We start from the raw sequence: 23,612 nt of genomic DNA, 5'->3' as shown, positions 1-23,612 counted from the left end.
TGCTCATGTCAATTCCAAGTAGGTGACTCCCATGCTAGCCTGTAGGAGGAGAGGTCGGAGCTCAAATTCTCACAGACTGGAGTACTGCTCTGCCAAAGGCTGCACCATCTCTGGCATGCTGAGTAATAGCGTAATGGGCTGCAAAGGTGTGAACAGAAGACCATGTTGCTGCCCTATAAATGTCCTCGATTGGCACCTGGGCCAGGAAGCTGCAGAGGATGCTTGTGGTCTCATGGAATGGGCAGTTATTGCCGGGGCGGGTACATTTGCTAAGTCATAACTGGCCTTGATGCAGGAAGTGATCCAAGATTAAATCTGTTGTGAAGAAACCAGTAGCCCCTTCATTCTGTCCACTACTGCTACAAACAACTGGATCATTCTTCTTAAATGGCTTGGTTCTCTCGATGTAGAAGGCTAAGGCGGGCATCATGTCCAATGAGTGCACTCTACACAATCTACTACTAGCTTGCGACTTCAGGAAGAAAACCGGGAGGAAGATGTCTGGTTCGCATGGAACTGAGAAACCACCTTCAGAAGGAAGGCTGGGTTGGGACGAAGATGAACCTTGTCCTTGAAGAAAGTAGTATATGGAGGTTCCGATGTAAGCGCCTTGAGCTCAGATACTCTCCTGGTGGAAGTTATGGCTAATAAAAAGGCCACTTTTCAGGATAGGTAGAGCAGTGAGCAGGTCGCTAGAGGCTCAAATGCTTGTTAGCCTTGACAGAATAAGGTTGAGGTCCCATTGCGAGACCAACAAATGTGTAGGAGGGTACAGCCTGTCCAAACCTTTCAGGAAACGTGCAACCAGAGGGCTAGCGAAGACTGAGCGCCCATTCACCCATGGATGGAATTCAGAAATGGCCACCAGGTGTACCTTGATCAAAGATCCCAACAGACCTTGCTGTTTCAGATGTAGCAAGTAGTCAAGGATTGATGTAATAGATGCCTGAAAGGGCTGTATATCCTTCTGAGTAGACCAGATGGAGAACTTCTTCCATTTAGCCAGGCATGTGGCCCTAGTAGAGGGTTTCCTGCTACCGAGGAGGAACTCTTTGACCTATTCTGAGAATGCTTGCACAATGGTGTTTGCCCATGGAGCTTCCAAGCCATGAGGTGCAGCGAGTTCAGGGTGCCTCAAGGTGCCATGTTCCTGAGTGATCAGATCTGGGAGCAGAGGTAGAGAGATGGGTGTCTCTACTGAAAGGTCTAGGAGTGTGGTGAACCAGTGTTGGCGAGGCCAAGCAGGTGCTATGAGGATCACCATGGACCTTTCCTGTCTGATCTTCACCGGGACCCTGTGGATGAGAGGAGTTGGAGGGAAGGCGTAAAACAGTTCACCTGTCCATGGGAAGAGGAAAGCATCTGAGATGGACCCAGGGTGTAGTTCTGGAAGGAGCAGAACTGTAGGCACTTCCTGTTGAGTCTTGTGGCAAATAAGTCCACCCAGAAAACAACCCACCGATGGAAGACCTTGCTCAACATGTCTGGGCAGATCAACCACTCGTGAGTATGGAAAGACCTGCTGAGGTTGTCGGCCACCGTATTCTGAGTCCTGTTCAGGTACGAAGCTTTGAGGTGTATCAAATGAGTGATGCAGAAGTCCCACAGTCTGAGGGCTTCCTGACACAGGGGAGAGAAGCGAGCTCCATCCCGTCTGTTCAAATAGATCATTGCTGTCGTATTGTCTGTTAATACCGATATGACCATGCCCTGAAGGTGACCTTGGAAGGCTTGACAAGCCAGACACACAGCCCTCAGTTCTCTCACATTGATATGGAGTAAAAGCCCTGCTTGGGACCAGAGACCTTGGATCTTGAGGTCCCCCAGATGAGCTCCCCAACCCATCACTAATGCGTCCGTCATCAGGCATAGAGAAGGCCAGGGAGTCAGGAAGGGAACTCCCGCACAAATGACGTGAGGGTTGTACCACCAGTCTAGGGTCTCTAAGACTGAAGGGGGAGGGAGGGGCGCAAGACTAATTTGTCTATGTTGTCGTGAGCTGAGTGATAAAGTAAGGTAAGATAAGTAAGTAAGATAAGGCTAGCCAAGTTTGCAGTGGCCTTAGGTGTAGCCTGGCATGTTGTACAACATAAGTGCATGCCACCATATGCCCCAGCAACTTTAGGCAATTCCAAGCCATGATATGGGGATATTGCTTCAAGTCTTGTATCATGCCGTGCAGGGTCAGGAAACAAGCTTTAGGGAAGTATGCCCTGGCCTGCCCCGAGTCCAATACCGCCCCAGTAAACTCTATCCTCTGGGTGGGCGCGAGCATCAACTTGTGCTCAGTGATCATAAGGCCCAGTCTGTCGAAGGTGGCCTTTATCAGACTCACATCCGCACCTACCTGCATCCTGGTACGTCCCTTGTACCAGGGTCATCAAGGTAGGGAAATCAAGTCATCAAGATAGGGAAATACTTGCACTTTCTGCTTCCACAAAAAGGCCATGACCACTGACATACATTGGTGAACACCCAGGAGGCTGCCAATAGCCTAAGGGCAGGACCATAAACTGGAGATGCATCTGGTTGACTACGAATCAAGAAAACCTTCTGTGTCACGGGAGGATGGCTACGGAAGTATGCATCTTTCACAAGTCGAGGGCGGCATATCAGTTGCCCGGATCCAGAGAGGGAATGATGGAGGCTAAGGAGACCATGCGGAATCTCACTCTTTTCATAAATTTCTTGAGGTTTCGCAGGTTGAGAATGGGGAAAAGCCTGCTCTTGGCCTTCGGGATTAGGAGTAACGGGAATAGAATCCTTTCCCTCTTAGCTCGCGAGGGACCTCTTCCATTGCGCCTACCCTTAGGAGGGCTTGCATCTCTTGTTGAAGAAGCTGCTTGTGAGAGGGATCCCTGAAGAGGGAGAGGGAGGGAGGGGGACAAGAAGGTGGGGGGGGGGGGGGTGGAGCGAGTATCCGAGCCTTACCATGCATAGGACCCATTGATCTGACATGATTTGGGACCACACAAGGTAAAAGTGGGATAGTGGGTCCGAAAATAAAAATGGAGTAGATCCAAGTCTGAGATTGGTGTGCCGTCCTCGGACACACCCTCAAAAGTTTTTCTTAGCTCCTAAGGATTGCTGTGTCTGGCCCTGGCTAGAGGAGTGGGATGCATTCCTTCCCCTTCTGCAATTCTAGCCCTGTCTCAGATGGCTTTGATAGAAATGGGGCGTGGGCTGTGGCTTGAACTGTTTCCTCTGAGTAGCAGGTATATGTAGCCCGAGGGACTTTAGCCTTAGAGTTCTTTAAGTTATGAAGCTTAGAGTCTGTTGAGAAGAGTACAGAGCTGATCCCTCAAACAGAAGGTCCTGTATGGTTAACTGGACCTCATGCAGGAGACCCAAGGCCTGAAGCCAGGAGCTCCTTCTCATAGCTACACCAGATGACATGGTGTGCACCACTGCATACGCCGCCTCCAAGGCTTCTGAAGCAGGGTCTTTGTGACCACCTTTTCCTCCTTGACCATGGCTACAAACTCGGGCTTAGAGTCCAATGGCAAAGAGTCCTTGAATTTCTCTATTGACTGAGAGGAGTTAAAGGCATATCTGCTAAGGATAGCCTGCTGATTTGCAATTCGAAGTTGGAGCCCCCTGGTGGAATACACCTTTCGTCCAAAGAGCTCCAACTTCTTGGCATCCTTAGCCTTTGGCATAGGGCCTTGCTGCCCTTGCCTCTCCCTCTCACTGGCAGCCAACACCATGAGCAATCCTGGTGGAAGGTGAGTGTAGAAGTGCTCGTGGTATTTAGAGGGCACAAAGTACTTCCTCTCTACTTTTTTTGCTGTTGGAGGTAGGGAGGCTGGGGTCCGCCACAATGTTTTCCTCCGCTTGGAGGTCCATATTCTGAGCTACTCTGCGTAGTAGCTCTTAGTGTCCCTTGTTGTCATCCGGCATGGGTGCTGGTGCTGCTCCCGCTACCACTGCATCAGGAGATGAGGATAAGGATACCCCCATGGGCGCAGATGTTTCCTGCCCCTCAGCACTGGATGGATGTCACACGGTGCTGCTTCTTCCTCTGCAGCGCTGGTGTCCTGGGTATCATCATGCCCGGTGCCAGGATCAGAGCCCTCTATGGTGCCAAGAGGTGCGCTTCTTGCAGAGTGGGATGGTCGGGGTCTGAATTCTGATGCCAGGGAATATGACCTGCCCGACTGGGACCCCTGAATCTGGTGGTATGCCCATGGGGTCCAGAATGGCTACTGTGATGGCATCTGCCATGGAGGAGACCACGGCACTGCAAGGGGTTGTGCCATCTCTACCCTGTGATGCCTGCCCCAGTGTTCAATCCTCCTTGAGGTAAAGGACTCTCCCTCAGAGTCTGAGGAAAACCTCTTGTTCCACAGAGACCACGGAGGTGTGATGCCGGATGGTGCCAGGGATCGGCTCTGTGGGGAGCAAGACCTGGCCATCATTGCCAGCTTTCCCTTAGAAAGCCCCGTGGATTTCCTTGGTGCTGGGGCTTGGTCCAAGTCCTGTCGAGGGGGACGTGGTGGAGCCATTTCCTCAATCAGCTCCCTTGCCACCTCAAAAGACTCAGGCATGGAGAGGAGCTGCAATTCCTCCTTCCGCACCTCCCTCGGTGGGGAGTCTATGGGCTCCGGACTCAACGAGCCCCTTCTTGGGGCCGGAGTCAACGGTGTCGAGACTTCCAGTCTGGGGCTCAAATGGCCTGGCATGGGTCACATTTTGTTCCCTTCCTTGTGTGCTGAGGATTTCCATGTTGGTGAATTCCCTTGGTCTGCTCTCTTCTTCTTATGTGGCACTGGAAAGTGGGAGCAGTGCCGCAGTCCCCCACATGCTGGGGCTTTCGGCGCCAGGGAAATGCGCCAGTTCCGCGGCTCCTTCACAGAGTCCTTGCGAAGCAGCACCTCCCTCACCAAAGCAGGCGCACTCCTCACTGAGACCAAGGTGCCTGGCCCTTGATCCACTGGGCTCTCCATGGGATGGAGGGCAGAGTCCATAAGTAGGAATTTCACTCTCTGGCTTTGCCCTTTTTGGGTCCTGGGATGGAAGCCTCTGCAGATCTTACAACGATCCCACTGGTGTGAATCTCCCAAGCACATGAGGCAGGAGGAGTGTGCGTCGTCCCTGGGCATAGGCTTCTTGCAGGATCCGCAAGGCTTGAAGAAACCAGGCAAAAGAAACCAGCTGTTCCAGCAACCATCACAGGCAGTAAGAAGGAACTGAGGAGGCAGAGGGTCAGCAGGGCCCTATACAGGGTGCTATGAAGGCGTGACTCCAGAGGGCTCCAGAACCGACCCTACAGATACCACTAGGGAAAACTTTCTGGCAAACTACACACCTACTCGGAATCGACATGAGCAAGCACTCGAAGAAGAAAAACAACTTACATCTGGCATCATGAGAGATTAATCCAAACATTGCACAACTATGGAGTTTGAAACAGCGCCATTCTTTTCACTAAAATTTTAACGTGTCCAAACATGCCAAAAAATCCATATTTTCAAATTATAGTTTTTAAAACCCAGACCAAATCAGATTATGTAATTAAACAAACTGTATGTAGCTGAATAAAGTCGCAAAACCATCCAAACTCCAGTGACCATCTTGAGTCAAGCATCCCAAACTCCTGAATCTAATGCCCTGAATCAGTTTAAAAAATATATCTATATTTGGTTGTGGGGAGCCACCAAGTTTTAAAATATCAGTAAGGCAGCCATAGCACAAAAAATTTGTGAACCACTGTGTTAGACTACTTAGTCCTTAGAGATGGGCTGGAACCTCAACAGTCCCTACCCAGAACCAACTAAATTGGATTCTGATTGTAAGACTCTAAAAATGGATCTGTCCTCCTCGCCTCATATAAAGGGCAAGGGTCTCATAGATGGAGAATTGAAAAGGGGAAAATCCTCTCCGAGACTAGCAGGGCATTGTGAAAATGCCCAACAGGAAGCATGACATTAAAATATTATCCACTATCCAGTTCTCATCTGATCAGAAACTTGTAATGCACTTCCCATTTCAAGTGTTGTAAGGAGCTCAGCTCTGGATCTGCTTGCTCACACTACTTTGTTGAGCACAGAATCAATAATGCAAGCAGTTCTGCAAAGATTATGGTGTTGAAACTTCAGTACCAGATTCCACTGACTTGGGTAGATCAGATCAGTGATAACGGAACCACTAGAAAAGTGACTGAATACTCAAAGATGTCAGATCCTCATGCTTGCTAGATCCTAGGTAACCTGATCTGTTCTTGGCAACCGTGCTTGGCTGTCAAATCTGCATCCAGGTTCTCACAAAGGATCCATGGTTTGCTGGCTAACTAGCTAGATCCAGACTGGTTAATGGATCTATATCTATACTTCTCAGCAACAGATCCATACTAAAGCTTTCTTAGAAAAAAAAAAAAATAGCTCCTGATCCTTCCTCTGTTGCAGATCAAGGTTCTGCAGCTCCTGGATCCAAGCTTGGCTTCAGACCAAAATCTTGCAGCTCTGGACCTATGTGTAGCTACTGGAGCCAGATTTGGGTATAGCAGCCACAGATCTGTGTTTGTCTGAAGGTTCTGGGCTCTGCAGATCCAGATTCTTTGGAAAATGGATCCAATGGCTAGAGAACCATGTTAGGCACATAGCTGAGTCTGCCAGGTCAATCTGGACAGGCCCAGGGATGTTGACGATGAACAGCATGAGGAGCTTCCTCTGTCAGTACGGGCCGTATGAGGCAGCCCTCCCATTCCTGTGGGTCCAGACAAACTCCGTAACAGACAGGCTTCTACTCTTTTCTTTTCTTTAAAAAGACAAACCTGACAGACTAAATGACAAACTATCAACAAAATTTGATCCAAAAGGATAGAGAGAGAGGACAAAAGAATAAAATGAGGAAAACATTGAGGCCATTGTGTCTGATCCAAGTTCGCTGCACTCTTTGTGGTTAGAAGGAATTAAGGCCACTTCCCTTTTAATACCCTCAGAACCTCCAGAATGAGTTGGGGGAAGCAAGAGTGAATGATCTCACTGGACACTGCTTTCCAGAAGGTTCCAGAAGCTTGTTGTGCAGTCACTTTGATCTTACAAGTGGGAATATGAGGGGTCACTTGAAGAAGAATGTGCAATTTGTCTAAAACCACAATTTATTTTCTTAAATGAACATTCCAGCAGTACTTCATTCTAGCGTTCCACTTTAAGGACCAAATTCTGATCTCAGATGCTCATCTCGACTTCTGTGGGTACCCAGTATCCACATTAAAGAGCAAAATTCAACATGTAGTAATTAGCTTTGATGTCAATCTATCTGGAGCACAAGTCCTTGGTAAATTTAAGTTATTTAACTAGAAACACCTTAATTTGAAGAGATCATTCAAGCACTTCTCCTTTTTCATTACCATTATAATTAGAACACAATATTGGAAACCAAATTTTGGCTCTACTTCAAAACTATACAAAGTTCAATTTTGATCAAAATAAATCCAGAGATAAAATTTTCAAAAGTGACTCACTGACATAGGAGCCTAAATCCCATTGACTCCCACTTGTGAAAATGGCACTTATGTGCTTTCAAAAATGTTACCCCAGATGTGCATTTAAGCATCTCTATGTGATTAGCAATCACCTTCTCTCACATACTGTTTACAGAGCTGCCATTACATAGGTTGATTCTGGGCATTAAACTGCTATTTTGTATGTTTCAAGATGACCACTGAATGGACAGAAATAAGTTACCTGATCTTCATAAGTTCTGTGCGTCCAGCAGCTCCAACCAGAGATCACGCATTTATGTGCCTAAATAAGGATTAGTACATAAGGAATAAAGACTCACTGCCACTTCAGCCCCTGAACACCTGATAAAGGGACTGGAGTAACGAAAAAGCGCTCAAGCAGCCCTGCTTCTGACTGGGGGAAAATTTCCAACCCACCCCAGGTCACAAGAACTGAGGAAGACAGTCACAGGTTGTCTTCCAAGCACCCCACTCCCTGCAAACCCTGGCATAGAGGGAGTATTGGGGGAGAATACAGAAGAGGGTGAGGCGGGAGTAGAGCCCCCAAAGCCTGCATCAGCTACAGGGATTCTCATTTGATGCAAATATACTGAGCAACCCATTACCTGCCCACAGGGGAATGCTGTAAATTAGACCAGCTCTCAGAAATGGTGATGTCTTTCTTTTTACAAATTAATATTAAACATAATTAAAGATTCTAAATAATAAACATTCATTATAAATATAAATAGCAAACACCATTATATGTTGGGGAACAGATTAATTGAACATGATTTGGTTATGTCTAGAATCTAAAAGGACGGTCAATTGATTTATCATTTAGTAAAGCCCCAGGATATTTATATATGTGCCTTATCATTGATAGAAGCTTTCTGCAGTGTTATTGTTCCAATATGTTGTGTTCAGTAGGTTAACAGACTCAGAGAAAGATTTCTAATCATTTTATAGTTGCTAGTTTGTCAGGGATAAGTCAATTTTTAGGACCACCACTCTTCACTGACGTAAGATTACAGAACACAGTATCTGGCATGGGCAAAAAATATCCTAAAGACTCTTCTGACCTACTCCACATTGCAAATGTGACCACAGGAAATCTGAGCCTGTTAACATACTGAACACAACATATTGGAACAATAACAATGCAGAAGACTTCTATCAGTGATAAGGCACATATATAAATATCCTGGGGCTTTACTAAATGATCAATCAATTGACAATAATTTGGGGTTCTAGAGATACCCAAGTCATCTTCAAAACAGTTAATCTGCTATCCAGCATATAATCATATTTGCTATTTATGTTTATTATTTAGAATCTTTAATTATGTTAAATATTAATTTGTAAAAAGAAAGACAACACCAAATATTCATGTGTAACACAACACAGGTTTCTGATACAATATTCAGTATACTATGATCCCCAAGCAACTGTTCCTCTTTTAGTTTATCCTGAATGCAATAAAGTAAATAAGTAAAATTATATACTGTTATATCATGTGGAAAAGCTAGTTAATTTGTACAGATAGGTTCTATTTAGAAGCTGATACAGCATATGGTACCTTTTCAAATGCAGTTTGCATTTTACAAGAATCAACACAGTTGATGAGTGTATATCAAGGTGAATGGTAAGAAAAGATAAACCATGATTTAGTCACATACTCAGCTAAAAATCGACAAATGCATTTATCAGTTTATTTGCATCATATGTACCTTCTAAAAATTGATTTATCCCTGACAAACTATCAACTATAAAATTATTAGAAATCTTCCCCCTTGTGTGCGTGCATGCACATGTGCACACACGCACACACGCACGCGCGCACACACACACACACACACACACACACACACTTCTCTTCTTCAACTTAACTGCAGCCTTCAAAATTTCTTGAAATTATTCGATTAAGTACAGTGCTTTTACATGGATGCCAAATCTTTTAGAACCCTTTTATTAAATGTTATAGATGCAAAAGTAGCTAGTTACAAATGCACTGTTTGGTCTATACCAGACGTATGAGGTTCTGTAAGGGCTCCCAAGTTTCCTAGAATGATTTTTTTTTTTAAAGAATATGAGTCCATGGGCTGGTACCTGGAGTAATGGGCAGGCCCAGGTTCCCCTATCAGCCACTGAAGAGATGGCACAGACCAGGCAATGGAGCAGAAGACTGCCTAGGACAGTCATCTAATAGGACTTTGGTACCCCTGGAAAGGGAGGGCTATGGTGAGCTCATTGGAGGGCCAAGTCATGAAGATAGAGTGCGCTGAGTCCCAGCGAGCAAGAGAACAGAAGGAGGCACAAGAGCAGCTGAGAGCTGATCCCAAGAGGAACCACAAGGAGGCTCCATCTGCAGTGAGTGGATCCTGTTTAACAAGTGCAAAGTACTTACGCTTAGGAAATAAAAATCAAATGAACAATTAGAAAATGAACAATAACTGGCTAGGCAGAGGTACTGCTGAAAAGGATCTGGGGATTATGGTGGATCACAAGTTAAATATGCATCAACAATGTGATACAGTTGTGAAAATGGCTAATATTCTGGGGTGTATTAACAGAAGTATCATATGTAAAACGTGGGAGGTAATTGTCCTATTATACATGGCACTGGTGAGGCCTCAGCTGAAGTACAAATTGGATGGAGTCAGTAGGAAAGCCACAAAAATGATAAAGGCCCAGAAAACTTGACCTATGAGGAAAGATTAAAAAAACTGGACAGTCTTGAGAAAAAAGACTGGGTGGGGGGGACACCTGAGAACAGTCTTCAAATATTTTAAGGGCTGTTACAAAAAGGACAGTGATCAGTTGTTCTCCATGTCTACTGAAAGTAGGACAAGTAGTAATGAGCTTAATCTGCAGCATGGGAGATTTAAATTAGGTATTAGGAAAACCTTTCAAACTATAATAGTTAAGGTTCTCAAGGAAGGTTGTGGAATCCCCATCATTGGAGGTTTTTAAGAACAGATTAGACCAGTGTTTCTCAATTATATTTCGCCGCAGCACCCTTGCGCGGCCATGCGATGCGCTCCGCCAACAAGTCCAGGAAATCTTCCCCTTTTTGGCAGCGCAGTGTAGGCTGGTTTCGGCGGCGCGCTCTGTAAGCAGTTTTCGGCGGCACGATCAGCTGTTCGGCGGCACGTTCACATCGGTTCGGCAGCGCCATCTGCTGTTCGGCGGCGCATTCACGGCTTTTCGGCGGTGCCATCTGCTGTTTGGCGGCACAATCACGGCTGTTCCGCGGCACGCGATCTGTGTTGATTTCGACGGCGCGGTTCCGCTTTTTTGCGGAACCCTTCAACTCAGCCCGCGGAACCCCAGGGTTCCACGGAACACTATTTGAGAAACACTGGATTAGACTAACACCTGGCAGGGATGGTCCTGCATCAGCACAGGGGCTGGACTAGATGACCTCTTAAGGTCCCTTGCAGCCCTACATTTCTATGATTCTATAAGCCGCATCCCAATCTCAGGGATCAAAACCCCAAACTCATCTACATTCCAGTTTACAGGTAAGGAAATACAGCATATGGGGGAAGGGTGTGATTCCCTGTCATTATAGAAAGACATTCTATTGGACCAAACCTGGGCTGATTCAGTTATAAAGCACTTTGAGATCCACAAATGAAAAGTGACATATAATGACAAGTGTATAAGAGAAGCCGGGCACCTGAGACGAGCAAATGGGGAATTAACTCCGACCTGTTTGTGACAACTGGAACAACAGAAGAATCTCTGGGGGAGCTGAGTGGAGTTCAACCTTTTACTTCACATGAGCAATAAAAAAAACAAAGATGGAGGGACACAGGAGGAAAGTTTAAAAGTAGTAAATGTACAGCTTAGCCAAGTAACAACTCTGATAACTGTAGTATTTTATGAATGCTATAAACACCAAGGAAGAGAAAGTATTTACAGTGATATGGGAAGGTTTAATTAGAAATAATGGGTTTAAACCAAAGACAAGAAAGTACAGTCTGAATATCAGGAAAGCTTCCTAATAGTGAGATCTTTTATGCTGTGGAATAGCCTTGCAAAACAAGGACTAGGGGCCACATCACCAGAATCAGTTAAAACGTGATTGGAAAAAGCGCTAGAAAATAAACTGGAGGAAACAGTCCCTAACTGGTAGAGAACACATTAGATGACCTTGTAAGTTTTCAACCTTTAATTTTACCTTTAATTTCTGATTCCATGTAGCTTCCTAGCAGACCTAGGGCATTGACAGCCTGACCATTTTTCAGAAGGCTGTGTGAACAGTACCTCCACAGAAACAGAATTAAAAAAAAATCACTCCCATCATCTGTCCACAAGAATGACATCATTTAAATACTTGGCTTTATGCTGATTGAACATTAAAGCAATTGTTCAGACAATGACAGCATTTTATCAATGTGCCAAAAAAAAATAAAATAAGGCAGATAATGAAGTTTCCTCTCTCTTTAAATGTTCAGATTTTCTGTGTTAGCTGTGTTTCCTTTATGAGGATAACAAGAGAATAACAAAAACATCAAGCAAGACAATGCAAGCAAAAAATTCTGTTGCACATAGGCTGCTTCCTTATAAAACGGTCACTTCGTTTGGAGGCGTTTTATCTGTAAGTTACTAAAAAAAAATAAACTGATTCTGTTACTTCCCTTTGCAACATAAAAAAGGCAGCTCTCTGTGTGGACTAGATGGCTCAGGGACTTAGTAACCAGCTAACAACCTTTCACCACCAGGTCACTGGTTCAAATCCAAGCCCTGGTCAATCATGACCAGAAATAATTGCTATCTGATAGGTGTTTGCTGGCCTGTATGATATAAGATGGGGGATGCTAACAAGCTGGTTCCCACATCACAACTAGGACCCTTGTGGGCAGTTTCACCAGTAAGGATTTGGGATCTCTGGAGATTTGTTACTGACTTCAGAGGGAACAGGATCATGCCTTTATATAAGATGAAGGTAAAACTAATCTCTCTCACCTCTAGAACTAACAATCCTCCCGCCACAGAGAAAGGTTGAGGCGTAGTGGCAAGGGGCATTGTAGGATGCTTGCACTGCATGTTCTGTGGTTAAATAGAGGCCTTTGTTGCTGTCAAGAGCACTCCATTGTTTTAAACTATTTTTAAACTGTTTTCATTTGCTTCCTGAAGCAATAGGCCTCAGAAACAGGAGCCGCCAGCACTCATGCTGCTGTAACAACATCAGAACTCTGAACAGTAGCAAGAAACAAGCAAGCAGCCAATGCAACATTTTAGTATTGATTTTCTTTGAGAAATTTAAATCCCCCAGGCAAAAACATCAATTTAATCTGTATGCAGCTACAAAATGGCCCCCTCACAGGGTTCCTTGCTTCAGCTAGGAAGGAAGGTGTAACATAATTACAGCTCAAGTAGCCAGATTCTACAACAATGAATGTAAAGAAGTTGATAGAATAAGCTTTCAATACAGTACCTTTAGGAATTAAGGTTTCCCAAAAGCTTGTGATAATTTATCAAGTAGGAAGTTAGATACTGGTTACTATAAGCAAGACAAGTGATGGTGACAATAGGCAAATACAGAAGCCATTAAAAGTTTTACCAATAACCATTAGCAAGAAATTCTGTTTTATGGGCTGAAGGAAAAATTGTGTGAGGAATGCCTCTTGGTCTCTAGCTTTGCAGAATTAGGGAGTCACCTCACCATCAAATGGACTGACATTGCACCATAATGTCTGCACCATGATGTCACACTGTTGAGACTTAATGGCACAGCATCATGACACAAACCACAATATGCAATGTTAAAATGCCCTCCAGGAATATTTTGTGACCCCCTCTGACTCCAGTGTAGTATCTTTCCCCTCCATTTCCCTGCTAGTTATTGGGAGGGAAGATGGATCTCAGTAGTTATGGTCCATTTGCTCAGTACTTTTTCAGCAGCTTCACGCTGAGAGAAACCAGAGTGAGTAGAGCGCTTTGGGTTTTATAAGAGCCACAGATGGGACCTTGAAAAGCAGCAAGGAGCTCTAGAATCACAGTTCAGTATCACTGCCCTAGGATTGTTGGAAATGCATTGAGGATATTTACCTTCAGCAAAGATTTAAAATATTACCTGAAGAAAGGAGGGAAATTCCACTGATGCACTAGAGTTTGCGCTCAGACTGATCTATGGTTTGGTTCCTGAAAGATAGGGTCTTGGTCTCATTGCTGTGACAACGATGGCAAGGTTAGACCCTAGAAAGAGCCCAGCCTGGCATGCTCTCATTTTTCTTACAGGTTGTATCTTGTGACTGCAGTTTTTAAAAAGATGTGGCTAACCTGTACACTCACTCAATCAGAAGAAATGGACTTTCACACATTTGAAATACTATTAACACATGGCACTTTAGAAAACAAAACCTACCACGTTCTTAGCAAAAGAGCATAAAGGTGGGCATGCCTGGTACCACAATTAGCACTGTCCACACAATTAGCAGGGTTAATGTAAGCAATGGATTTCCACATGCAAGGGACAGTGAGATATGTAATAAACACAAAGGTGAAAACATTTATGTTAAAACCCTATGAAACTCAGAACATTATATCCAGCTCTATTACTCTTTTGATGATAGTTAGATGGTGAGAATCAGAATCCTAAAAACCTAAACTAATAAACACACTAGCACAATGACAGAAAGCTGCAACATTATATAGCCACTGATGGGCACTTCTGAATATACAGAAATCATTATACTGATTGGGTCTGTAAACATCACAGTAACTCCCCCTTACCTGTAGTTTTCCTTCAATGTCCAAAGTATATCCTACTGTACCACTACTTGACTCAGCTGGGGGTAAGCGTAGGCTTCACTCCCTAGAATACTTGTTTTATAACATCTGTGATGCTGACACTAACACTGGATTCTCCCACACCAAGATAAAAACCCTAATTGGGGCTGCCTGACATGGAAGATCTCCAGCCAAAGTAAAGGTCTGATCCTGCTTCTACTGACATTAATGTAAGTTTTATAATGGACTTCCATGGGAACAGGATAAGCTTCTAAGACGGTAATCAAGTACAGTACAGAAGGCCTGAACAGTTTGAACCTACTGACACTTTTAAAGCAGCTCTGATTATCTATGTCAGGGGGCTACGTACACCATAATTTTCTTTATAAAGGTGTCATGGTTTTAATTTCAGGGGACATATAAGAGGGGCAAGTGTTTTATCACAATAGGCCCCCAATCTATACATCAGACATGTCTAGGATTTGGTCTCTGAACTCTAATTGTTGAATTGAAATTAAATTTCAGAGGGGGTGGCCATAAAAAAAAAAGAGAAGTGACAAAACAGAAGATGTTTATAGTACAATCAAAACCCAGAGAAAAAAGCCTTCACCTTATCTCTGCAATCACTGAATCAGAGGATATAAATGCAGGAGCAGAACAAGCTTCATTTGTTTGTTCCAAGTTAGCAACATTCTACCCACCTCTCAGGTAAATAATCATAACAGAATATAAAGTGTTGCTCAATCATTTCCCTTGAAATCTGATTGAGAAAGATTGGAACAACTGGAACACAAATACATTAAAGCCTTTAAATCATGATTGATATAAGGTCTAACTTTTCTCACAAGTATCATCTGGTGACTGTCAGTTTTAAAAACAAGGTTAAGACAAAAAAATATACATTCTGACTTTCAGTAAAAAAAAAAAAAAATCATGAGATGGATTCTACTGCCCTCTTCTGGTAAATAAACAAATTGTACACAGAAATCTCTATATACGCACACCTGCGGACACACAAACGTAGCAAGTACAAGATTGTTTTAAAATTTATGCAAGTATAAAATGCACCTATAGTTTTAGATAGGTGCAACTGGAAACAAAACTACATAAGTAAACAAGCAAACTGATTTCTCTACTATAGATCCAATTTCTAGAAAGAAAGGGGATTTTCAGTTTTACACCCATAAAGTTGATAAATTAATTCATAAAATGAAATTACTTTATAGTAGATTTTCCAATTATTATGTTATTCAATTACTCATCCATAAACTCCAGCAGACAGGAAATATCTTTAAACAAGTTCCCTTCAAAGTCTGAGGCTTTCTGTCTTATTCTTTCTGGCTTATCCATCTTCCATTGCATTTAAGATTTTGGCCCAGATTCTTGAGTCCAGCCAAACTGCACTTGGCACAGGATCTGAGGGACAGGGAATGTGGGGATACAAAAATGCCTTTACACACCCTTTGTGGTGCCCACATTCTGGGACTGGATGAAGAAATTCTCAGGTAGCCAGCTAAGCCAGTTTTCTGGTTCATTTGCATCACTGAGAATTGGTCCCTATAAATTTCAAAACATCATATAGAGGTATATGTTGTAATAAACCACATCAACCCCATCTCCAACTAAGGCCTTGTTTATATTGATGAATTTGTCCAAATTCTAGGAATAAGAGTTGCATCTACGCAAAAATGTAGATTAAGGAAAGCTGCAGTTTGCACTGAAGCAACTACAATAGCGGATGTAAATCAACTCAGTTCCTGGAATCTGGGCAAAACACCCTTGTAAATAAGGCCTAAAGTGCTATGGGACGCAATATTTAATGAACACAAGTGACTCCAGTTCTATATCTCTTCCAAAAGACTTTTAAACACCTCATCAAGATCACTACAAAAATCAAAACTGATAACTATCAAAACATGGAGGAGGAGTATGTTACAGGCAGGGGGAACAGAACATAATTATAGTGCTCTGATCATATCTGTGCCCTAAAACACACTGTATTTTTCCATTTCAGAGCTGTTTTACACAAAAAAAAATAGTTGAGACAGTGCCATCTCTACCAAAATAGAGCATCGCATTTAAATAAATAACAGCACTAACGAAAAAGTAGGAAATGCATAAAATTAGTAATAAGGCTGAGCAATTCTTTTTAAACTCATCTTTTAGTTATTACATAGCTGAAAGCTTATCTTGATGTAACTAAACAAGAATCAAAATGTTCCACAGCATCTACTGGGAAGATACAATTCAAGGGACAGTGTCACTCAGATATTATAAATAGTCATCTCAAGAATGAGATATAAATGGACATTTAAAATACAATGTATTTTAATCTGTTTCCACAATAAGCAGATGTGTTGTCTCCCGTACACAGCATCTTTTTACTGTGTGTTTACAAAGCAATGCTGCCAAATCTTGTGATTTTTTTCATGAGTCTCATGATATTCGATGTTTTTCTTGAAGCCCCAGTTTCTAGAGTCACATGCGAACATAAAAATCTCAACTTTCATTTTTAGAAGAAATTTCTAGTCCTCATGGCTATGGAGAATAGCTTTAAAACATGCCCCAAGTGCATGCTAAAGGTACATAAACCAGAAAGCAAAGAAAAAGATGCCAAAACATTTTTTTTTTAATATTATGATTTTTAAGCCACTCTCATGGTTTTTGGGGACCAGATTTATAATTTTGGAATGCTTGGGTTGACAACACTGATACACTGCCTAGCAAAATGGAATCCTGATCCCTGACTGTGGGATGTAGGTGCTGCCACAACACAAATGATAACAACACAGTATTAAACATGTATATTTGGGTATATTCAGTTGGAGGGAGGGGGGAGTTACCGATCTAAATTCACAACAACAGATATCAGCAGAGACAAGGTGGATGAGGTAATATCTTCCATTGGACCAACTTCTGTTGGTGAGAGACACAAAGATGACCAACAGAAGCTGGTCCAATAAAAGATACTATATCACCCACTTTGTCTCTCTAATATCCTGAGACATGAAGGTTACTTACTATAACTGGAGGTTCTTTGAGATGTGTGTTCCCTATCTGGATTCCATATGTGGGTGCGCATGCACACCATGTGCTGGAGTCGGACCTGTTTGTAGTAGTGTCTGCTGACCCGTGTGTGCGTCATGCATTGGCCGCATGATGCATCCAAGGTCTTAAGAGGCTGCGTGGGTCGATGCCGCTCAAGATCCCTCTTACCAGCAGGCAAAGGAACTGCAGCAGAGGAGATGGAGGGTGGGTATTGGAATCCAGATAAGGACCACACATATCAAAGAATCTCCAGTTACAGTAACCTCCATTTTTTCTTCGAATGACGGTCCCTATGTGGATTCCAGACATGGGTAGCGTAGCGAGCAGTGTTCAGCATGGAGGTGGGTATGATGGCTCACTGGAAGTCTCAGTCTGCAGGATAGCGCAGCCAACCACTGAATCCACCACCGCTGCTGGGGTGATGGCATAGTGGGCAGTGAAGGTGTGGATGGAGGACCATAGGGCCACTCTACAAATGTCCTGGCATGGGATGTCTGTAAGGAGGGCGGACATGATGTCATACTCCTATGTGGAGTGGGCCATGACTCAAGGGGGTGGAGAGAGATTGAAAGAGCATAGCATTCCGGATGCAGAGGGAGATCCATTTGGAGAAGCACTGTGAGGAGAAGGGTGTGGCCTGACAGCACTCCACAATGGCGAGGAAGAGTCTGGAAGAGCCCAGAAAGCATGGGTGTGGTGGAGATAGAAGGCTGGCACACATCAAGGGAATGTAACGTGAGTATCCTGGGAGAGGTATGCGGTTTGGGGTAGAAGGTTGAGGTGAAATGGAGAGACCACCTTGGGGAGAAATTTAGGGTGGAGTCGCAGGGAAACCATGTTTTTGTGGAAGACAGTAAAGCGTGGGTCAGCCATCATAGCTGCCTGCTTGCTAACCCACCTTACCAAGGTGACAGCCGCCAAGATTACCTTCACAGAGAGGTGGGCGAGGGAGCAGGTCACAAGGGACTTGAAAGGAGACTTGGTGAGGGTAGAAAGGACAAGGTACAGGTCCCAAAAGGGGAGTAGGCTTCCGGACTGATGGAAAGGCATTGAGGAGAACTGCGAACCAGGCTCCAAGGGGAAGGAGAGGACGATGATGAGGGGGAGGGTGACCATCTGGAAGCGGAACTTGTGAATGAACCAGTTCAGCAATCGGAGATCCTGAATGGGGCGATGGCCACCCCCTTCTTTGGTACAAGGAAATAGGGGAAGTAGAAACCACGGCTGTGATAACAGTGGGGGACGCTTCTATGGCGCCCTTCCAGAGAAGGGTGTGTGCTTCCTCTCAGAGGAGATCACATTGGGGGGAATCTCCAGGATCACCACAGGGAGAGTGACGAGGAGGGAATGAGAGGAACTCTATCAGGTACCCCGGTGGACGATGTCCAGCAGTCGATGGTAATCTTGCCCCAATTGTGAGCAAACAGGGCAAGACGGCCCCAGAAGAGGATCAGAGGTGTCGCAGGAAGGGTGGAGGGAGGTTCGCGGCTCTTGGGCAGGGAGACAGAAGGACTGCTTGGCGGGACGGTGTGGGAAAGCGGAGGTGGCAGAGGCAGTAGCGGGATAGTGAGGTTGCTGGGAATGCAGGTGTTGGTGAGATGGCTCTTGCGGGTGTGATGGGTATGGTTGGTAGGCAGTGCAGAGAGGGGGGCAGAAGGACAACTGGTGCTGCTGGCAGGTTGGGGCCAGAGTATAAGTTCCAAGTGACTGGAGGGTGGCATGGGAGTCTTTAAGGGAGTGAAGAGATTCATCAGATTTATTGTTGAAGAGTTTGTGGTTGTCAAAAGGGAGGACCCTGCAGGGTGGTCTGGACCTCCTTGTGGAAGCCAGGGGATTGGAGCCAGGAGTCCTAACAGAATACCATTCCAGAGGCCAGAGAACAGGACACGGTATCAGTGGCATCAACTGTGGCTTGGAGAGTCACCTTGGCAACTAGCTTGCTCTTGTCTAGTAGGGCCCGAAAATCATTTTGTTTCTCAGCCGGGAGGAAGGCCTGGAACTCCACTAACTAAGAGTAGGACAGGAAGTACTACTTTGCCAGGATAGCCTGATAGTTGGTAATGCAGAATTGAAGGTCCGTGGAGGAGTAAACCTTGCACACAAGCAGGTCAAGGTTCTTTGCCACCGAATCAGGAGAGGTGGCCTTAACTGTTGCGATTGAGCACACTCAGTCACCACATGGATGATAAGCGACTTGGGGGATCGGAGGGTGAATAAATATTCCGTGCCCTTAGATGGCACAAAGTAGGAGCATTCCCCCCACTTCAGCACAGGGACGCAGGAAGCCAGCCCATACCAGACTGCTTGAGCTGGTTTTAGGATGGCCTCGTGTATAGTGAAGGCAGTGCAAGAGGGCCCAACAGGTTGCAGGGTGTCCAGAAACTGGTTCTGTGTCCGCTGCACATCTTCCACTGGGAGGTTGAGAGCTGCAGCCATGTGCCAAAGCTGGTCCTGGTACAGACTCTGGTCACTGGGGGAAGAAAGGGAAGGCAGGATGAGCACATTGTCAAGGGACAAGGAGGCTAAAGTAGGAACCAGCAATACCAGAGGTGTGGTGGTGCTTCACAGACCAAACCAGGGGCGATGTGAGCAGGGGACGGCCGGTGATGAGGAAGCCACGATATTCCATGGCCTCAGTAGGGGTCCAAAGCGGGCCAGTACAACCAAGCATATGGGTCAATGGGTACCAGCGACCCCCAAGGGTAGCCGAACCATGCCTCGGCGGGGGACATATGGCAGGTAGAGCTAGAGCCGAGGGACTGGGCCATAGGAATGCACAGGGGAGAACATGGACCACTCAGACTTGGAGGACTGGTTCAGTAAGGACGGAGCCATCAGTGCCCGCAGTGCGCAGGGAAGAACGGAGTGCTCCTGGAGTGAAAAAGGCTCAGCTGCTTGTGACACTGGTGGTACAAAGCAGAGGAAAGAAGGATATTGATGGAGCAGGAGAGGTTCATCTGCTGGAGATGGAAGCCTCAAGGCGGCCAGAGACTAGGAGACGGTGTGCCCTTATTGCCAAGAAGGCTAACAGGTTGCATTAGCAGCATTGCCAGAAGATCGAAGGAAATGATTATCCCCCTCTATTCTGCACTGGTGAGGCCACATTTGGAGTAATGTGTCCAATTTTGGGCTCACCACTGCAGAAAGGATGTGGACAAGTTGGAGAGAGAGTCCAGCAGAGGGCAACAAGAATGATGAGGGGGCTGGAGCACATGACTTATGAGGAGAGGCTGGGGGAGCTATGCATGTTTAGTCTGCTGAAGAGAAGAATGAGAAGCAAATTTGATAGCAGCCTTTAACTACCTGAAAACTGGTTCCAGGGAGGATGAAGCTAGTCTGTTCTCAGTGGTGGCAGATGACAGAACTAGGAGCAATGGTCTCAAGTTCCAGTGGGGAGGTCTAGGTTGGACATTAGGAAAAAGTTTTTCACTAGGAGGGTGGTGAAGCACTGGAATGGGTTACCTAGGGAGGTGGTGAAATCTCCATCCTTAGAGGTTTTTAAGGCACGCTTTGACAAAGCCCTGGCTGGGATGATTTAGTTGGGGTTGGTCCTGCTTTGAGCAGGGGATTGGACTAGATGACCTCCTGAGGTCCCTTCCAACCCTAATCATCTATGATTCTATGGGAGCACAGAGGGGAGCTGGTGTACGGCAGAATAAGCTTGGCCGTAGGCATCAATGGGGACAAACAGTCTGGTATGCGTGGGACCAGGTGTGAAAGTACATATGGTTCTGGTGGTGTCAACAGTGAAGGTGGTAAAGGCAGCTCCACATGGGGTTTCTTCAGAGACCTAGCAGACGTGTCAACATGCAACTTCTCACCCGACCTGGAGTGGCTCGAGGAGGCAACACTGCTCTTGGAGGTAGTTTCTGTCAGGGAGCTGTCCTTATGCCCATGACTGTGCTTTTTGAGCATGGTGGGGCTTCAGCGATGGCACTGATACTGCTGGTGCTGCACAGGAAATGCCTGGGGAAGTGCTCACTGGCGGTGACGGATGCTGCTCCAGCAGATCTGCCGGTCCCAGATCCAGCTGTGATGTGGGTGCACAGTCTTCTCCATGAGGTGCTTTCGGAGGCAAAGTTCTCTAGCCTCTCAAGTTTGAGGCAGGAACGAATGGCAGATGGAGCAGCAAACAATGATGTCGGCTTCGCCAAGGCAATCAAGACAATGCTGTTGCTTGTTGCTCACAGAGCAGGACTGCAGGCATGAAGTACAGCCTTTGATGCCAGCTTGCCAGGGAATAGTCCCTAGGGTGAGAGAGCGCCTCACAAGCGGGAAAGTCTCTAATGAGGAAAACATAACTAACTAGAAATTTCTAAGCAACTATGTACAACTAGAAAAAACTATTTACAGCAGTTCACTGAACAGACAAGAGGCTCGTAGCAGGCTAAGAGCAAGGAGGAAGAGGGATTCCAACTCTGGATACGTGGTGGTCAGAGGGAACTGGAGTGGTGTTGACCTATGCAGCCTCCTTAAGATCTTGGATGCACATGCGGCCGATGCACACGCAGGTCAACAGACCCTACTACAAACAATTCTGGCTCTGTCGCATGGCGCGCATGCACACCCACTCTGGAAACCACATAGGGACCATCACTTGAAGAACAACACCACAGCTACAACTACACTGCATACAATGGAAGACATCAGCTGAGACATTCTTGTGAAGAGTTCTTAGATTCGAATGTCAGATTTGGTGGGGAGGACGTGGAGGCAGGTTTATTTGGTACATCATGTTTCCCCCACATGTATAAGATAACCCAAAATCTGTTGACCTTTAAGAGGATGGTAAAGGCCCAGTTTTGCCTGACAGGGGTGATGATGATTTATGTTTACACCTTAATTTATGGAGAGAGTCTATTACATTAATATTGAAACTAGTGGCATCAGACATGCCTCCTCAACCCCATCACCTACTGCAACCTCCCTCTTTTAAATGTGGATCCACCACTGGTTTCTTCACCTGTCTCATATGTGGCCTTTGTTTTTATATATATTTTTAACTGCATCCAGCCACACAAAAATATAGGCCATTCTGAGCCAGTCTGTTCTCAGTTGTGTGGATATCAAAGGATAACTGTGAGCAATGGATTTTAATTATTTAGTTTTAAATCTATACCGTACTGTTGAAAGAGGCATGCATCTCCAAGATAAACGTGGAACAACGTGAAAACGTGAAAACAGGCAAAACCTGAAGCCCGTGATTTTTTTTTTACCTTTTCCTAAAACTTAGTGTTTGACAATGAATTGATGCCATTTACTATTTACGTTTACAATACTTGCCTAGATTGGTGCTTCATTGTGCTAAATGCTGTAGAAACATATAGTTAAGAGGACGTAACTGCCCCAAAGAGTTTACAGTCTAAATAGACAAGACAAAGGGAGAAAGAAAGGAAATATCATTATCCGCACTTTACAGATGAGGAACTGAGGCACAGACAAAGTAACTTGCTCAAGGTCACACTGGAATTTTTATGGCAAAGCCCAGCACTGAACACAGATGTAATTAATCTCAGTCTAGCGTCTTAACTGCAAGACCATCCTTCCTCTCATTTACCAAAATTTCTAGGTTAAAAGTTATCAGTGAAGCCCAATAAATTGAAATAGCCAGGATACCTCAAGAAATAATCTACTGCCTGATTCTGAGAGACTTTCATCACTCCAATTAAATCAGTACCTGCTAGAATCAGACTTTTTTTTTTTTTTGGTGCATAATCAAGAAGGGCATTTCATAAGAGCCTAAGTCAGAGCTCACATCAAGCTGTCAAGCAAGATAACCTTACCATCTGCATTTCAGTCAGAACCACACTTTTCAGGGCCTGATCTTAAGTTCCATTACCTCTGCTGGCTTTTTTTAAATCACACTTACTGATTCTATATCCCAGCTTTTCAGCGTGAATCCTCTTGGCCATGAACTGTCCTTCAATCAATGCTCGTATCTCCATCTCCTTTGGAAAGTCTGGAACCTGTATCAGAGTAATACATTAATTAACATGCACCTTATGTATTATACAACACAAGGTTAGAGTCTGGTTTTTTGTTTGTTTTTTTTTTTAAACAGATTTATAGTTCATTATCCTTGTTTTCACCCTGAAGCCTGCACTCACAACTCTGCTCCTTCAATCACAGACACACAGCACTTCTAGAAGCTCATGACAGACAGAATATAGCCCATAAACTTGGCACTGTTGGCAAATCCTTCAATCCTGAAATCAATGCATGATGGGGAATGTTTCTAATGCCAGTTGTAAATTCTTCTACATTTATTCCTCAACACCAACAGCTACTTATGAAATTCACCTCAAGAACATCATCTCTAGGGTATATTAGAAAAAATTTGACTGTATTAAGTAATGTCATACAGAGAGCGTTTAAATTT

The 23,612-nt window shown here is 44.8% G+C and overlaps 1 protein-coding gene across 5 annotated transcripts in view; it reads right to left on the bottom strand.

Annotated features, from left to right (window-relative positions):
* Window positions 1-23,612, bottom strand: part of XYLB (xylulokinase) — a 159,694-nt gene that overhangs the window by 97,486 nt on the left and 38,596 nt on the right. For 4 of the 5 annotated variants that reach the window (XR_010918709.1, XM_067542761.1, XM_067542762.1 and 1 more), the window contains one exon: window positions 23,103-23,199. Coding sequence is in view for 4 of the 5 variants with exons in the window: in XM_067542761.1 (XP_067398862.1) it covers window positions 23,103-23,199 (97 nt within the window). In the remaining variant the exon portion in view is untranslated. Of the gene's footprint in view, window positions 1-22,352; window positions 22,596-23,102; window positions 23,200-23,612 lie in introns of those variants that run through there. The other variant, XM_067542764.1, reaches the window with a different exon arrangement.

This window comes from Emydura macquarii, unplaced genomic scaffold, assembly GCF_026122565.2.
Source record: "Emydura macquarii macquarii isolate MOO-44397 ecotype Brisbane River unplaced genomic scaffold, CSIRO-AGI_Emac_v2 contig_719, whole genome shotgun sequence".
Lineage (NCBI taxonomy): Eukaryota > Metazoa > Chordata > Testudines > Chelidae > Emydura > Emydura macquarii.
Note: the sequence above shows the minus strand (reverse complement) of the source record. Positions and strands in the feature narration are given on the sequence as shown.